Source organism: Wyeomyia smithii, chromosome 2 (genome assembly GCF_029784165.1).
Source record: "Wyeomyia smithii strain HCP4-BCI-WySm-NY-G18 chromosome 2, ASM2978416v1, whole genome shotgun sequence".
In the NCBI taxonomy this organism is placed as follows: domain Eukaryota; kingdom Metazoa; phylum Arthropoda; class Insecta; order Diptera; family Culicidae; genus Wyeomyia; species Wyeomyia smithii.
In genome coordinates, this window is record NC_073695.1 from 175102562 (window position 1) to 175119983 (window position 17422).

General features: G+C 41.2%; 1 protein-coding gene across 1 annotated transcript; it reads left to right on the top strand.

Moving 5' to 3' along the window:
- The first annotated feature begins 13494 nt into the window (after positions 1-13494).
- LOC129724216 (uncharacterized) lies at positions 13495-15030 on the top strand. Its single transcript, XM_055678922.1, has 6 exons — positions 13495-13677; positions 13739-13897; positions 13963-14050; positions 14119-14602; positions 14657-14840; positions 14900-15030. Exons 1-6 carry the CDS (start codon positions 13503-13505, stop codon positions 15019-15021), a joined length of 1212 nt encoding a protein of 403 aa, XP_055534897.1. The 5' UTR covers positions 13495-13502; the 3' UTR covers positions 15022-15030.
- The last annotated feature ends 2392 nt before the right edge of the window (positions 15031-17422 follow it).

Here is a 17422-nt window from a genome sequence, read left to right on the forward strand (position 1 = left end):
CCCCCCTCACATTCGAATATTTATCGTTTGTGTGCGGTAGAGCGTAACGCTCCCGCAAAATGGACGACATGCAGGTGCAACTATTCCTGGATGTGGAAACAACTGGGGAAGAGATTGAGATCTCCCCCATCAATTCCCCTCTACCTTCCCCGCTACCTAGCCCCGTACCAAGGGTACCGGCAACACGGGTGAAAGCTTACCCAGATGCTTCGAAAGGTCCGTTCGTAGTTTACTTCAGGCCCATAAAGAAGCCTCTAAATATAATTCAAATCGGCAAGGACCTGGCAAAACAGTTTTCGGACGTAACCGAAATTACAAAGGTTAGACCGAACAAACTGCGAGTTGTTGTGAGTAGCTTGAAGCAAGCAAACGCAATTGCTAGCTACGAGCTCTTCACGAGAGAGTACCGCGTGTACATCCCTGCCAAGGACGTGGAGATCGACGGTGTGGTTACCGAAGGAAGCCTCACGGTCGATGACATTTTGCGTCACGGGGTTGGCTGCTTCAAGAACCCCCTGATTCAAGATGTAAAGATACTGGATGTCAAGCAATTGCATTCAGTATCCATCGAAGAAGGAAAGAAGAAATTCTTCCCTTCGGATTCCTTCCGTGTAACATTCGCCGGATCCGCACTGCCGAACTACATCTCTTTGGACAGGGTTCGTCTGCCTGTACGCCTGTTCGTACCGCGGGTCATGCATTGCCAAAACTGCAAGCAGTTAGGTCATACAGCCACCTACTGCTGCAACAAGGCACGCTGCAGCAAGTGCGGAGGCAATCATGCTGAGACCGCTTGCAGTGAGGATACTGAAAAGTGTCTTTACTGCGAGGGAACTCGGCATGACCTTTCGGCGTGTCCCGCGTACAAACAGCGCGAGGAAAAAATAAAGCGTTCCCTCAAGGAACGATCAAAGCGCTCTTTCGCAGAAATGCTGAAGAGTGCTGAGCCACCCTCGACAGGAAACATCTTTTCCTTTTTGCCAACCGATGAGGGTACATCTGACGATCCCCTCGAAGGGTGTTCTTATGCCATGCCAGAAGGATCTAGGAAGAGGAGAATGATCAACTCTCCTAATCTTTCTCGCAAAGGTCGCAAGATAACCCCTAGCGGAATGACCAATAAGCCAACACAAAAAGGAAGCGGTGAAGAAAAACCGAAGCAAGTACCTCCCGGTTTTAATTTTAAATCAAACCAGGAGTACCCACCGCTTCCTGGGGCACCAAAAACCCCTCGTGCACCCATTTCTCGATCAGAAGATAAAAAAGAAACAGGGTTCATAAAATTTTCTGATATTGTGGACTGGATATTTAAAACATTCAACATACCAGATCCCCTACAAAATATTCTCCTTGCCCTTCTTCCTACAGTGAAAACCTTTTTGATGCAACTAGCAGCAACTTGGCCCCTCATTTCAGCTATCATATCTTTCGATGACTAATACGGCGAAAGAGGTTAGGAATTTTATCACTGTATTACAGTGGAATTGCAGAAGTATCATCCCCAAATTCGATCTATTTTCTCATTTAATAAATACATACAATTGTGACGCATTTGCGCTCTGTGAAACCTTTCTCAATTCAAACGATCAACTCAATTTCCACGATTTTAACATTATTCGTCGAGATCGAGACTCACACGGTGGAGGGGTACTTTTAGGGATTAAAAAGTGCTATTCCTTCTTCCGAATCGACCTCCCCTCGATCTCGAATATTGAAGTCGTTGCCATTCAAACGAATATGAATGGAAAAGACCTATGCCTTGTTTCGTTATATATGCCTCTATCCGCGCGGATTGAACAGAAGCATCTCACTGATATAGCAGAGTTGCTTTCCGCGCCTTTTTTGATATTGGGAGATTTTAATTCTCACTGTTCGCTATGAGGGTCGCTGTACGACGACAACCGATCTTCTTTAATCTGTAACTTGATCGACGACTTCAATATGACAGTTTTGAATACTGGGGAAGCGACACGTGTACCTAATCCTCCAGCACGTGAAAGCGTGCTTGACCTATCCCTTTGCTCGACATCACTAGCGTTAGATTGCCGGTGGAAAGTAATCAACGATCCCCACGGTAGTGATCATCTTCCAATCGTTATATCAATTGCTAATGGTTCAACTTCCCCGAACCCAATCAATATTTCCTACGACCTTACACGTAATATTGATTGGAAGTGTTATGAGTCTATTATAGCGCAATCTATCGAGACTCACGAGGAACTTCCTCCGGAGGAAGAATACGCGTTCTTAGCTGGCTTGATAATCGACGCCGCGACTCAAGCTCAGACGAAACCGATACCCGGGGTAACGATTAGACAGCGCCCTCCCAACAAATGGTGGGACAAAGAGTGCTCTGAGCTGTACGCGCGAAGGTCCGCGGCGTATAAGGACTACCGGGAGTACGGCACTGTCAACCTGCTTCGAAAGTACGAGGCACTGGGCAGGCAGGTGAAGAGCTTAGTAAAAGCGAAAAAACGCGGGTACTGGCGGCGGTTCGTAAACGCGTTGTCCAGGGAAACAGCGATGAGCACTCTTTGGGATACCGCCAGGCGCATGCGGAACCGTGACGTTTCGAATGAAAGCGAGGAGTATTCAGATCGCTGGATACTCGATTTTGCCAAAAAGGTCTGTCCGGACTCTGTACCGGAACAGAAAACCTTTCGCGACGCGTTATTAGTAACTACGGAAGAGCCTCCATTTTCGATGCTGGAATTTTCAATGGCTCTCCTGTCGTGCAACAATAAGGCTCCAGGGTTAGATAGAATAAAATTCAACCTGTTGAAGAATCTACCCGACTCTGCAAAAAGACGCTTGTTGAATTTGTTCAACAAGTTTCTTGAGCTAAATATTGTTCCGCATGACTGGAGGGAGGTAAAAGTCATTGCTATTCGGAAACCCGGGAAACCTGCCTCTGATCACAATTCATATAGGCCGATTGCGATGCTCTCTTGCCTCCGGAAATTAATGGAGAAAATGATCCTCTTACGGTTAGACAAATGGGTCGAAACAAACGGGTTACTTTCAGATACTCAATTTGGCTTTCGCCGGGGCAAAGGGACGAACGATTGCCTAGCGTTGCTTTCTACTGAAATTCAACTTGCCTTTGCTCGAAAAGAGCAAATGGCTTCTGCGTTCATGGATATTAAGGGGGCTTTTGACTCTGTCTCTGTAGAAGTTTTAAGCGCGAAACTTCATTCGCAGGGACTTTCACCAAATTTGAATAACTTTTTGCTCAATTTGTTGTCAGAAAAGCATATGTATTTCTCACATGGCGATTCGACAACTTCCCGAATTAGTTACATGGGCCTCCCCCAGGGCTCATGTTTAAGTCCTCTCTTATATAATGTTTACGTCAATGACATCGATGAATGTCTTGCAAATTCATGCACGCTAAGGCAACTTGCAGACGATAGCGTTGTATCCATTACTGGTGGCAAGGCTAGCGATCTGCAAGGACCATTGCAAGATACCTTAGACACTTTGTCTGAATGGGCTCTTAAGCTGGGTATCGAATTCTCTCCGGAGAAAACTGAGCTGGTCGTTTTTTCTAGGAAGCATAACCCAGCTCAGCTGCAGCTCCTACTAACGGGTAAAACGATCTCTCAGGTTTTAGTCGCTAAATATCTCGGGGTCTGGTTCGACTCTAAATGCACCTGGGCTTGTCATATTAGGTATCTGACACAAAAATGCCAACAGAGGATTAATTTTCTTCGTACGATTACCGGAACTTGGTGGGGTGCTCACCCAGGAGACCTTCTAAGGTTATACCAAACAACGATATTGTCAGTTCTTGAGTACGGCTGTTTCTGCTTTCGCTCCGCCGCGAACACGCACATTATAAAATTAGAGAGAATACAATATCGTTGTTTGCGTATTGCCTTGGGTTGCATGCAGTCGACCCATACGATGAGTCTTGAAGTGTTAGCGGGTATTCTTCCGTTGAAACATCGTTTTTGGAATCTCTCTTACCGGTTGCTAATTCGATGCACAGTTATGAACCCATTAGTAATTGAAAATTTCGAGAGGTTGGTCGACCTTCAATCTCAATCCAGATTTATGACTTTATATTTTGACTATATGGCTCAAGATATTAATCCTTCTTCATACGATTCCTCCAATGTCGCACTTTTAGCTACTTCTAATAATGCTATATTCTTCGACACCACCATGAAACAAGACATTTCTGGTATCCCGGATCAATTGCGACCCCAAGAGATCCCTAAGATTTTTTCCAATAAGTTTAAACATGTTAGTTATGATAAAAGGTTTTACACTGACGGATCTAATCTAGATGAGTCCACTGGCTTCGGTGTTTTCCACGAAAATTTTACCGCCTCCTACAAACTCGATGCTCCTGCTTCCGTGTACGTCGCAGAACTTGCTGCTATTCAGTACTCTCTTGGAATCATCGAAACCCTACCCATAGACCACTACTTCATCTTCACAGATAGTCTCAGTGCCATTGAGGCTCTGCGATCAATGAAGCCTGTGAAGCACACCCCGTATTTCCTGGGGAAAATACGGCGGTTTTTAAGTGCTTTAACAGATAAAAATTACCGGGTTACCTTAGCGTGGGTCCCTTCTCATTGCTCGATTCCGGGTAACGAAAAGGCTGACTCTTTAGCTAAGGTGGGTGCTATTGACGGCGATATTTATGAAAGACCATTTGCTTATGATGAATTTTATAGCATTTTGCGTCAGAGAACACTCAACAGTTGGCAATCATCATGGAACTCAGATGAACTGGGACGGTGGCTACATTCCATTTTTCCTAAGGTATCGACGAAAGCATGGTTCAAGGGGTTGGATGTAGGTCGGGACTTCATTCGCGTGATGTCCAGACTTATGTCCAATCACTATACGTTAAACACGCATCTCTTTCGTATAGGACTTGTAGACAGTAATCACTGCGTTTGTGGCGATGGCTACCATGACATCGAGCATGTTGTTTGGTCGTGTACCGAATACTGTGGTGTTAGGTCTGAGCTTATAGATTCCCTTCGGGCCCGAGGAAAACAACCGAACGTACCCGTTAGAGACATTCTGGGAAGCGGTGATCTCCAGTACATGACACAACTATACGGGTTTATAAAAAATGCTGGCATTAAAATTTGATTTCTTTTATCTGTTTGCTAGAATACAATTTCTGTCACAAACTGAAAGAGAATGATACACCCGGCTGGAGACACTAAAATGAAGACTCGGCATCTCTATGTTTACGCAGACACCTCAGACCAAAACTGCTCAAACAGAACATCACTGGTTAGCCACGTACAAATGAATACATTCTGTAATATAAAATAATTAAAAACAAAATTGTAACACCCCTCCTCTCACCTTAAATCCCCACTAGCTCGTAGTCGGCCGCGAGAATAAAGAAAAGGCCTCCCTCTTTTCCCTGCTAATTTAGAATTTAAAAAAAAATGTACTTGGCTCGGTTAAACATAAATTGTATCGTGCCGTGTCAAATAAACTATTTAAAACTAAAAAAATGTAGAGTCAAAATTAATAGAAATGACATTCAAATATTTGCAAAGCTTGTAGTTTTGAGCATATTGAAGTGAAACTGTTTTAAAAACGCTGTAGTTAGAAACAAGCGTTTTGGATTTAGACGAAACATTATATCTGCTTTTGTTGGAGGCACTATCGATTTTCGTTTGGATAGTTCGGAACGTGGACTAAGCTTAAAATAATAGGAATCTTGAAATCAACTATAAGTAAAATCTAAAAAAAAGCTTTTGCCACCAATGTCAAGATCCCATTTTGGTATTACGACTAGCTTAATTAGGGCTCATTCCAAGAAACTTATCATCATCTTTGATAACCAAAATAAGAATCTTTACAGCTTCTGAAATGGAGTCGAATAAGGTTTCAAATTTTCGAATTTTATTTCAAAACGTTGATTTCTCAAAAGAGTAAATCCATATTTAATCCCGAAGAACGACGAAACAAATGAGAAACTGACTATTCAATATAGGGTAGGGAACATATTCTAAGCAGCTTTAGGAACCGCCTGTGTATTCAGACGAAATACTCAAAATGTGTTGGGTGAAACTCAAACAGTAGTATATCAATCTGTTCGCTATCGTTTTCTCTATCAGAACTTGTTTTCAGATTGTAAAACTAAGTTAGCAAACTTTGACAATCATCAATCAAAGTTACGAATCGAGGGACACTATTCCAATAACCCCGAACCTATTTTAAGCAGTTTCCATCTGTTTTGCAGGCGTTTTTTTTTTTCAGCACCCGAAGTGGCTCCTGAATGGCTGCAATATAGGTTGATTTGTTACAATTGCAATTGTTCACAAATTTCTTTTTGATTAACGGTATTTCTTATATTCGTAAGACAGCTAGACAATCAATGTTTTCGTTTCCATCATTGAAATTGTCGATATTGATCAAAATGCAGGAGTTTGAGGCCTGTTTTCTTCGACTGATTAAAATAGGCGCTACTGCTTAAGCCGTTCCCTACCCTATTATCAACAAAATTTCACCATTGGGATCACTTAGAAAATCGTAGAAAACCCCGACTATGAAAATGTAGATACCTACAAAATTTTTTGAAATCAGCTTTCCAAAATATATTTTGTTTTGCGTGTGTGGCAACAACAAACATTCAGTATAAACATTTTCAGCAAAAATATCGATGCCAATCTTGTTTGTCTGTGGTCAATTAACAGCTTTGCTACGCTATTCAGCGCTTACGTTAATGGATGATTAAGTCAATCGATTTCTAGGGAATGCAGGTACAGTGTTTTTCTTTTCATACTCTGCGCCACCATATGACTGTTGACATAATATGATGTTGACATAAGAAATAATCAATGGTGCACCTTCATAGACATACTAAAGCAGAAGATAAAAGCACATGTAAACAGAGCTCTCAACGGCGACGTCATCGAGTTAGTGCTAAACATTGCTGTTTATCCATTGGCGGGCAATTGCAAATTTAGCAAACTGTAGGTACCTTGAGAGCAGTTCATTCATTAGCTAACTAAATATTGCACAAGCAATGCTCTAACATGTACTAACAAACTGACAACAAAGCACAGTGCTTGGTTATTTTAGCATTTTGCAAATTTTGTTCATCAGAATGACAATGTATCGGAATGCAACGTCTTTATCTTTTTCTTTTTGTTCTTAACGTAATCTACGAGGACACTACGCGTGTGGATAAACGTGATCGACGTGAGAGCAGCTGACACTTTCCCTTTTTTTGGCAACAGCTTGAAAAGTTTCGTAATACCGGATAGCATCTTTAACTCATTCGCGTATGGCTGTTATGTTTACAAGAAAGATTTAAAGGGAAGCACGAAAATGAAACTTATCGCTCGATTTGTAGTGTTAATAACCTTAGCCGGCAATGTGTTTAGCTCGAAATTATTGCAAGGAACAGGCATAGATAAACTGTTCATAGGCAACTCTACCGTTTATTTTTAATGGTCGTTATTGTAAAACTAACGATGCATGAATACATGAAAATTTTACACGAGTAGTAGTTGCGAGAATTTTCATAACTCTTATCTTTAGGCATCTATAGTTCTGAAAAGAACCGATTCCATAATCTTCAGTTAGAAATTCGTGCTACAGAACGCTGATAATCGCACCATCGGTAGCATTGAATATTTTGCTTGACCGCGCATAATAAAGTTTGCTCTCCGCTGTGCCTTCCAGTAGCTGTGCCAGGTAAATATCTGCAGCGTACGATGGTAACTGTTGCTGCCGTATGCAAAATAAAGGTGTAACATGTTCGGCAGTGCCTGGAAGTTGAATCGTATGCAGCTCTCGTTTCTCAATGTCGCGTACCTTTAACAGCTGCACTGCACTCGCTGTAACAAATTAACCCTCTAGTACCCAAATTAATTTTTAGACGGACTTCGAAAAAATCACTATTAAGCCTCATAAACATTTTTTAAGTTCTTTTTGAAGCTTTTTAGAGGTTCGACTGAAGACCGCCTAGAGGCGGCACTGGGCACTAGAGGGTTAAACTGAAGCTGAATTTTCTACACGCAGTCTTTTGTATCGAGTTTAGAGTAGATTTTTGCCATTAGGGCGTGGCCACGCAGCTTGGAGAAAGACAAACAAACCAAAACACCTACTGAGTGATTTTCATAAGCATCAAAAAAAGTTTTTGCTTTCCCGATACGAAAATCACTCTGGTTCTTAGATTAACTAATTTTCGTTTCTAATATTTGACTGATAACGGTGTTCGAGTGGGCACAAAGAAACAATTAAACCGGAAAATCACTCAATTTAGCAGTGAAAATTCTTGAAATGAGGGTTATATCTTGTTGTGATAAACTGTTCATAGGCAACACTACTGTTTATCTTTGGTGCACCCTGGTCGTTATTGTAAAAATGATTATTGAGAAATAGATGAACATTTCACACTAGTAGTAACTGTGAAAACTCTCATAACTTTTATCTTCAATAAGTATAGTTCTGAAAAGAACCGATTCCATAACCTTCAGCTCGAAATGTGCGCTACAGATTGCTGATGATCGCACCACCACCGGTAGCATTGAATATTTTGTTGGCCGCTCATAAAATTTTCTCTCCGCTGTTCCCCTCAAAATATCATTCAGTGTACGATGGTGCCTGTTGCCGCCGCATGCAAAATAAAACCGAACCGATTCCATAATCTTCACGTGTGCAGAACAACAACAGAACGAACAGAATGCTGATGATTGCACCAACGGTAGTATTGAATATTTTTCTTGGCCGCGCATAATAAAATTTGCTCTCCGCTGTGCCCTCCAGTAGCTGTGCCAGCAAAACATCCTGCAGCGAACGATGGTAACTGTTGCTGCCGTATGCAAAATAAAAGTAACATGTTCCGCAGCGCCTGAAAGTTGACTTGTATGCAGCTCTCGTTTCTCAATGTCACGTACCTTTAACAGCTGCGCAGCACTCGTTATTGTGTAACAAACTAAACTGAAGCTGAATTTTCTACACGCAGTCCTTTGTATCGAGTTCAGAGAAGGTTTTTGCCATTAGGGCGTGGCCACGCAGCTTAAAGAAAGACAAACAAACCAAAACACTTTGTTGAGTCAAAATATGTAGGCAGTGGAATTTATTTCGTCCATGTTATTGTTATCTGTGCTCGGAAAGCAAGCCAATAACGAGGGAAATGTATGGGAAAGCTTGACCTTGGAACTTTTCACCTTTTTCCACCATTAGGCAGTAAAGCAACAATGTTGAAAATTATATCAAAAAATTGTTACACATTTTATCTTTCCACCGACATATAAATGACTAAGATGCATTAAGTCGTTCGCTTGCTATAATCGTTTGAAATCTGACGCAACATTTGCCAGTTTCATTTTCAATTTCAAAAAGTGTTATCTAGTATAGAAAACAAAGACGTAGTCCTACGTCAAAACAGAATCGAATCAGTGCAGAAGAAATTCGTAAAATATGCTCTTCGACGTTTGCCATGGCGAGATACAGTGAACTTGCCACCATATGAACACCGGTGCAACCTATTGGGTCTGATTACACTAGAACACAGAAGATCCGTTGCTCAGTCTGTTTTTGTCGGAAAAATACTGAAAGGAGCCGCTGATTCTGAGCAAATTCTGACACAAATTAATTTTTACGCACCTGAAGGGAATGTACGGCAGCAGGACATTTTATCTCTCGATGCCCGTCGTATGAAATACGGTCCCCACGAGCCGATTCGTTTTATGGCTACCAGCTTCAATGAGGTCTACCACCTCTACGATTTCAACTCCTCTAATGCGGCATTTCAACGAAAACTTCTGAATAGAGGGCGAGAACTTCAATGACGAGAATTTAACGAAATAAACTATCCTGGATCATTGATATTACCTCTAGAATTAGTAATAGCTTTATGCTGACTGACCAATCATCATGTACAACATGTGTGTAACTTGTTCGTTTTTTTGTGTTCTTGATTATGCTTTGTAAATGTTTAGTAGAGTAAGAAAAGAAATGAGGTTTTTATGCCTTCTTGAGTAACAAACTGTGACTCGAAAGGGCTTTTCCTCATCACGAAAAATTTATTGAGGCATAAAAAAAAACAAATAATTAATAAATAAATCTTTCTAGGGTTAACGGCAAATTCTTCAATTACAGTCTAATGAATGTGTACGCAACAACAAATAATAAACCCATTGAAGAGAGTTGCTCTCCCTAAAAAGACGTACAGTAAGTGCCAAGGACACGAGATCGTCATCGAAGATTGAATTGCGCAAGTCGGGTAGGAAAACTTCTGCCGCCCCGGAACTAGTAGAAAAAGCCTCCTCTCTACTACGAACGACAATGGCATGACGCTTATCAATTTTGCTGCAGCCAGAGGCATGGCTATCTGTAGCACTTATTTTGCACACCAGAATTTTCGAAAGCACACCCTGCCGCACCCAAATGAGGTAAGCTGCTTTCAGATCAATTCATGTTCTGAATGAAAGTGCTGATGAACTACAAAAATGGCTAGAAGGACAACATTCCCGCCGAACTCTTCACAATCGGGAGCGATCCATCCATCGGATCATGCTGAGAGTGTCGTCTGATGAAGAACTGCCCTGGGACGGGTTGGAACCTACAAAAAAGGCTTTAAAAGACTGTAGCAATTATCGAGGCATAGCTCTTCTCAATACCGCGTTCAAAATTCTCTTCCGCATCTTGTTCCACAGACTAAGACCATTGCTGGGAACCGTTTCTGGCGAATATCAATGTGGTTTTCGAGGGGGATGCTTAACCCTCTTGTGCCCAAGTTAATTTTTGGACGGGCTTCGGTAAAATCACTATGAATCATTATAAACACTTTTTAAGTATTTATTAAAGCTTTTTAGAGGTTTGACTGCAGCCCGCGATATTGGGCACTAGAGGGTTAACTACGTACCAAATGTTCACCTTGCGATAAATTCTCGATGAATTTTGAGAATTCAACTTGTTAAAAGACTTCAGGGCAGTGTACGATTCAGTTAAAAACAGGGTTATGGCTTGACCATAGATGGTTTAAAGCAGGATGACGGGATATCAAACTTGTTGGTCAACATAGCCTTGCAAGATGCTATACGGAGAGCTGGCGTGTACAGAAGCGGCACGATCATTACGAAGTTTAACATTTTCCATACCTATGTGTAATCGAATCCTGCAAACCCGTACAAAATTTGCACTCTATAAAACACTGATTCTCCGGTGACCCTTTATGGCCATGAAGCATGAACATTAAAAGAAACTGATCGGTGAGCTCTTGGCGTTTCAATCGTTGGTGCCAAACTGGAAAATGGTATTTGGCGCAGACGCCATGAAGTGCACTGGGCACACATTTGGCAGATATAGTCCAGAAAATCGAAGAGACGACCAGCTAAGGCTGTTTTTAGCAGGAATCCTGAAAGATACCGTTGACTTCTGTGTAAAGCTCGCGTTCGCTGGCTGTCGAGGAAGATGCCCGTGTTAGAAGCGAACGGAGAATAGTCATTTTCGGTGCATGAATGTCACAAAATGTCACTCGTTGACAACTGTCTTTCGTGTCTTTTTGAGATCCCGCTTGATGATAGCCCTGTATTCTTCTATTTTTCTTTGGCAGCGAGCAAAAAAATCGCTTGACGTTCCCAGCCGCAACACGATACGGGTTATATCGTTGCATGTGCGAGATCACTATCGGTGTTTTTCCACTGGATACAAAAATTAAATGCTGGAATCTCGCCTGAAGATTAGACAATGGTAAAACTCAACAAAAAGGCGGGGCCTATATCAGAGCATTCTTTGGTTATAAAAGGGTGTTTTTGGTCGAGTTATTCACATTCTTTTGGCGAACGGTTAGACGGACGGACTGTTCAAAGGATTATAGCGGCAGTAGATTGCTGCATCGGATTAGGCCGATGTCATGGTTCACGCGAGTGGCGTCGGCTTGCCGTTCCCCCGGCGCTGGCAGCGGCAGTAACAGCGGCGGTGGAAACTGTTGGTAGCAGCGACGGTGGCAACGGCGTTGGCAGTGGGCAGCTGCAGTTTCTTGTTTAGCTCGGCTACCCTTCGATCTGGGTTGGAGCCCACCAGTGATAATCCAATTCAGATATCGTTGGGTGAATACAGCCAGAAATTTTATGAGACCAGACCTCCAAGTGGTCTAAGAAGCTAACGCCATCCAGCGTGTATGTATATATAGCGTATATGCATATCTATAGCGCGTGCGGAAAGCTTTAAGCGCTTTGCACACTGCTTCAGTGCCGGGACCGGGCCGAATTCGTGCCGGACAGTCGGATCTCTGCCAGAGCACGGTTCAAATACGGAGGTAGTGTGAATGCATTGAAATCCCGGAGAGAACACGGACCCGGCCCGGAAGCAGTGTAAGAAGCGTTTTATTTATTTATTTATTGAAATAAATCCATCCGTCTTAATGAATAATCGAGTGTATGGCTGAGAAAAGCCACCTTGAAAGTCACTGGTAGGCTGGTTTTAGCGTGTGTTGATAGCTGTAGCATGTGTGATATTTGATTTGTGAGATGTGTGTGAATGATATGGTATGATGTGTGTTTGTGTGTGTGTGTATGATATGTGTGTGTTTATGATATGTGTGTGTTTATGATATGTGTGTGTATGATATGTGTGTGTGTATGATATGTGTGTGTATGACATGTGTGTGTATGATATGGTATGATATGGTATGATGTGTGTGTATGATATGGTATGATGTGTGTGTGTGTGTGTATAATATGGTATGATGTGTGTGTTTATCTGTATGACATGGTATGGTATGCTGTGTGTGTGTCTGTATAATATGGTATGATGTGTGTGTGTGTCTGTATGATATGGTATGATGTGTGTGTGTCTATAATATGGTATGATTTGTGCGTGTATGCTGTGTATGGCTTTTAACTCGGCACGTTCTGCTAACAATGCTGAATCCGGTTCACGAAATTAACAACCCTTCATTAGTAGACATTATAACTCATTCCCCAAGTAAAAATATTGGTTTTATCAGTTTTATGGCGCTCGATACAGCCAAAAAAGTGCTATAAAACTTTGATAAAACCAGTTGTGTTACTAGGGTATATTAACACTCAATGCATTTGTTAATATTGTACGTAATTCTACGTCATTTATGCGGTCGTGTCTTGGATACAACCTCCTACTATTCTTGGACTACCGTAGTACACTAAACTTTTTGCTTTCTTCAAACTTTCGATATCAATTTCTTTCACTTAAAGAAAACTGCTAAAAAATTTATCTATCAACACGCTTTGAGCAAATAAGTCAAACTTCTCTTGTAAAGCTAGTCTGCGACAATAAAACACACGTAGATAAATTTATATACGTAGGTTTCATGGCGGCCCAAGAGCAGAGCGCCAATCGATTAAATCATAATTTGAAACGAACCGCTCCGGTGACAACAAGTGAGTCAAAATTGCTCGGAATATTTCACACCGCCGCCGATTGATTAGCGTGATGCGCTTTTCTAACACTTTCCTTTTTTGGCAGCTTTTAAAGCGTCGTAATATAGGAAGCGTCTTTAGTTCAATCGCGGTTGTGTTTACATGCTGTGCATGTTATATTTACAAGAAAGATTCAACCGGAATCACACGAAAATGAAGCTTATCGCCCGATTTGTTGTGATAATAACCCTCACCGGCAGTGTGTTTTGCTCGAAATTATGGCAGGAAAGTAGCATAGAATCGAACGTGACGAGTTCTAGTAGTCGCCAGGGTCGAGGTAGTCAGATTAGTGTTTGAAAAGTTTTCTGAATAATAATTATGTTTTTGTGGCTTTCAAGTGTTTCCATTCTGGTCCATTGGACGAATTGCCAATTCGGTATGTACGGGAACGAATGGACTAACTGGAACATGTCAGATTCGTGGTGAATGTGCCGCCAATGGAGGTTTGGCGTCTGGAAGTTGTACCACACTAACCACTCAAGCAGTTTGTTGTACTTGTAAGTTTCGTGACGATATTTCAAGCATAATAAGTTATTTATGCATCGGTTTTATTTTATCCCAGTCATTACTAGTTGTGGTACTTCAACGTCTCAAAATGTAACGTATTTCACAAACACTGGTTATCCTTCACCATTCAATGGAGGTGGAACGTTAGTAGAGAATTATCAATTACAAACCTTTATGAACAGGGCTACAGCAATTTGCAATTTTTATTCAGATGCACAATAACAGTAGTTCCACCGGATACAACCGTATGTCAATTGAGGGTCGATTTCACTACATTAACCTTAGCACAACCGAGCGGCGATGGAGTGTGCAATGTAGACAATGTTCAAATTAGTGGAGGAGCCTCTTCAGTTCCTGTAATCTGTGGCGACAATAACGGGCAGCATGTTTACGTAGCTTTCAATGGAATTGCTTCGATCAGAATAACGGTTTCAACGACCGCAGCAACGGCTTTCAATCGGTTTTGGCTTATGCAACTTAGCATGATATCCTGTACGAGTCAATATCAGGCACCTGCTGGATGTCTTCAGTATTTTTTCCCCAATACTGGGATTATTTCTAGTTTCAACTACGGATCCGCTGCTAATCCGGCTTTAAACAGTTTGGGGATGATTGGAACACGGCAACTGGCCAACTCTAACTATGGCATATGTATTCGAGCCAACGCCGGAAATTGTGCAATAACGTACGCTTTGGTAAGAAAGCCGGGGGAATTCGATAAAGACAGAATTTAGCATTTCCATTTCTAGCCTACAGGTGATTCGTTCGCGTTTACCATGTCAAATGACGCTACTGCAGTTACTGCCGCCATGCTTGGAACTGCAGCGGTGGGAGCTTCGGGTGCAGCGTGTACAACGGACTATTTGATTATTCCTAACCCCACCGGTTTAACGGCTGATCGATTTTGTGGTCTAGGATTAGCATCCACTCAAAGTATATTCAGGACTGATGGCAACCAATTTTCTTTCTGATCACTATTTTTTTTTTCGCAGGTGCAACTACGCCATTTGTTGTGTATTACGTTACGAGTGCCAACGACGCAGGTGATGTGGCGAACCGAGGTTTTCGCTTGACGTACACTCAGAATGCATGTGCTGTAGCTACAGGAAAATAAAGACTTACATATTTATATAAACTTTGATTTTTAATTCATTGGCAGTCAATCGAATGCCAGAATCCAGTCCCTTGAGAAAGCAATCTGGTGTAATGATTGAGGCCATCTGTAGCGCAACTCTGCTTATAAAATTTATCAGTCCGACAAGGCTCAAACAAAACACCCACGCTCTGTATCTTAATACGATTGGCCATGAGCAACTATAATTAGTTTTTAATTTAGCTGTGGGCCGCGGGCCGTGACTGGTTTGGCTTTTTCCAGCGATCGTTGAGGTCGTTTTCCTGCTGTGGAAAAGTCTTGCATCACATACTAAATTAGTCCTGTGCGCCGCCACGCCGAGACCCCGCTGCCGACACCTTTACGCACGCCGTCGCCGCCGAGGGAAATTTTACCGCGCCGATAGTAATGGTGTATGCTAGATTATAGAAATACCGCGAATCACAGCCGATAAGGGAACGCTATTTGGCAATTCTAAATACCCCTTAACCCCTACGTGACGCAGTTTAGCATGGTGGCCTCACACGTTGTAACACTTCGTCAAGTACCCCTCCTCCCCTAAGCGTGCATTTACGAATGTTCCCTATGTGTCAATAATTTCAATTTGGGGAAATTGGATACAATATTTGACATTAAATATTTAGACTTTAGGCTTTTTAATCGAATGAAATTAAAAATATCAATATCAATGATGTTCACGGAGCCAGTTTGTTAAGAGAATATTGTTTCAGTCATCATAACATAAGTTTATAAATATATCTTTATTTATTATTTTTATGCAAACGTATGAGCAGCCCGAAAATGTTGAAAAAATTTTTAAAAAATCACTAATGGTTTTTCATTATTTTTACCTTTCTCCTAGATCACTTGCAAAACCGAAAGTAAAAAAGTACTCCAATGGGCCGAATGGCATATATCACTCGACTCAGCTCGACGAGCTGAGCATTTTCTGTATGTGTGTGTGTATGTGTGTGTATGTGCAGATTTTTATTCTCACTCACTTTTCTCAGAGATGACTGGACCGATTTTCATGAAATTAATTGCAAATAAAGGGTCTTGTTGCCCCATAAGACCCTATTGAATTTCATTGTAATCAGATTTTTTGTTTAGAGGTTATGTTTAAAAATGTGAAAATCATGAAACATCAATATCTTAGAAACTACACAACCGATTTGAACAAAATTAATCTCAAAAGAACGAGCTTCCTAGAAAACCCTTAAGTTTTGAATTTCATAAAGATTGAACTTGTGGTTCAAAAGTTATGAAAAGAAACGTGTTCTGAAGACTGTTTAATCTCACTCATGTTTCTCAGAGATGGCTGTACCGATTTTCATAAAATCAGTGTCAAATGGAAGGTCTAATTGCCCCATAAGACCTTATTGGTTTGTTCTGCAGTCGGACTATTACTTTGCCTGTTATGTTTAAAAATGTGAAATCCAGCTATGCAAAGGAACATATTCCGAAGACTACTTGGACTTACTCACTTTTCTCAGAGATGGCCGACCCGATTTCCACAAAATTAGTGTCAAATGAATGGTCTAGCTACCTCAGAAGACCCTATTGAATTTTACTGCAATTGAACTGTAACTTCATTTGTAATGTGCCGACTTGTGGCATTCACGAAACTTCATTATCTCAGAAACTACACAACCGATTTGACTATTATTATCAGATGAGCGGGTTAGTAAAGGGTTAACTGATGAATTTTGATTGAACACGTGGTTTCAGAGTTTGGCTGCCCTACACGTTCCCATTTCATTTGATTATAATCGAACTTAAGCAACCGTTATGTATTAAATTGTTAATAACACAACGAAAGTCTATTATCTCAAAGATTTCATGACTTATTTGAACATAACTAGTGTCATACGAACGAGTCATCTCTCAAACTTACAAATAACAAACTTCATGACAATTTGATAAGTGGCTCAAAAGTTATGGAAAGAAGAGAAATTCAAAGACTATTTAAAACTATACCTGTTTTGATCGATATATGTGGCCTCAACATAATTCAAATGTGGTGTCGTACTACTTGAACGTTCCAAGTTCATTGATTCCTTGCGGTTTGTTTGAAGTCTGCAAATGCACGACGAATCGGCCATAGGATATGATCAAAGTCAAATAACAAATCGTTTGAAATGATTTTCTGTTTTTGAAATGATTTCTGTTTTATCGAAATGACAACATCCTCGTCTTTTGGCTTCTGTACATCGCCTTAATTCTGAATATATTCATATTGGGTGGTATTCTGTCATTATCAGCAGACATTCCGGCATCAATCTGACACCGGAAATACCCATATTGGGAGGTATTTTTGGTTGTTTTCCAGAAACTAAAAGTGGTCGTCTTCAAATTCAAAATAGTGTCCAGGGTCAATGTTTGGTTTCTATGCATCATCACGTTT

Coding starts and splice junctions, on each gene's coding strand:
- LOC129724216 (XM_055678922.1), top strand. CDS start 13,503: ATGCTGTGCATGTTATATTTACAAGAAAGATTCAACCGGAATCACACG. Junction 13,898..13,962: donor TCAAGCAGTTTGTTGTACTT/GTAAGTTTCGTG, acceptor ATTTTATCCCAG/TCATTACTAGTTGTGGTACT. Junction 14,841..14,899: donor AGGATTAGCATCCACTCAAA/GTATATTCAGGA, acceptor TTTTTTTCGCAG/GTGCAACTACGCCATTTGTT.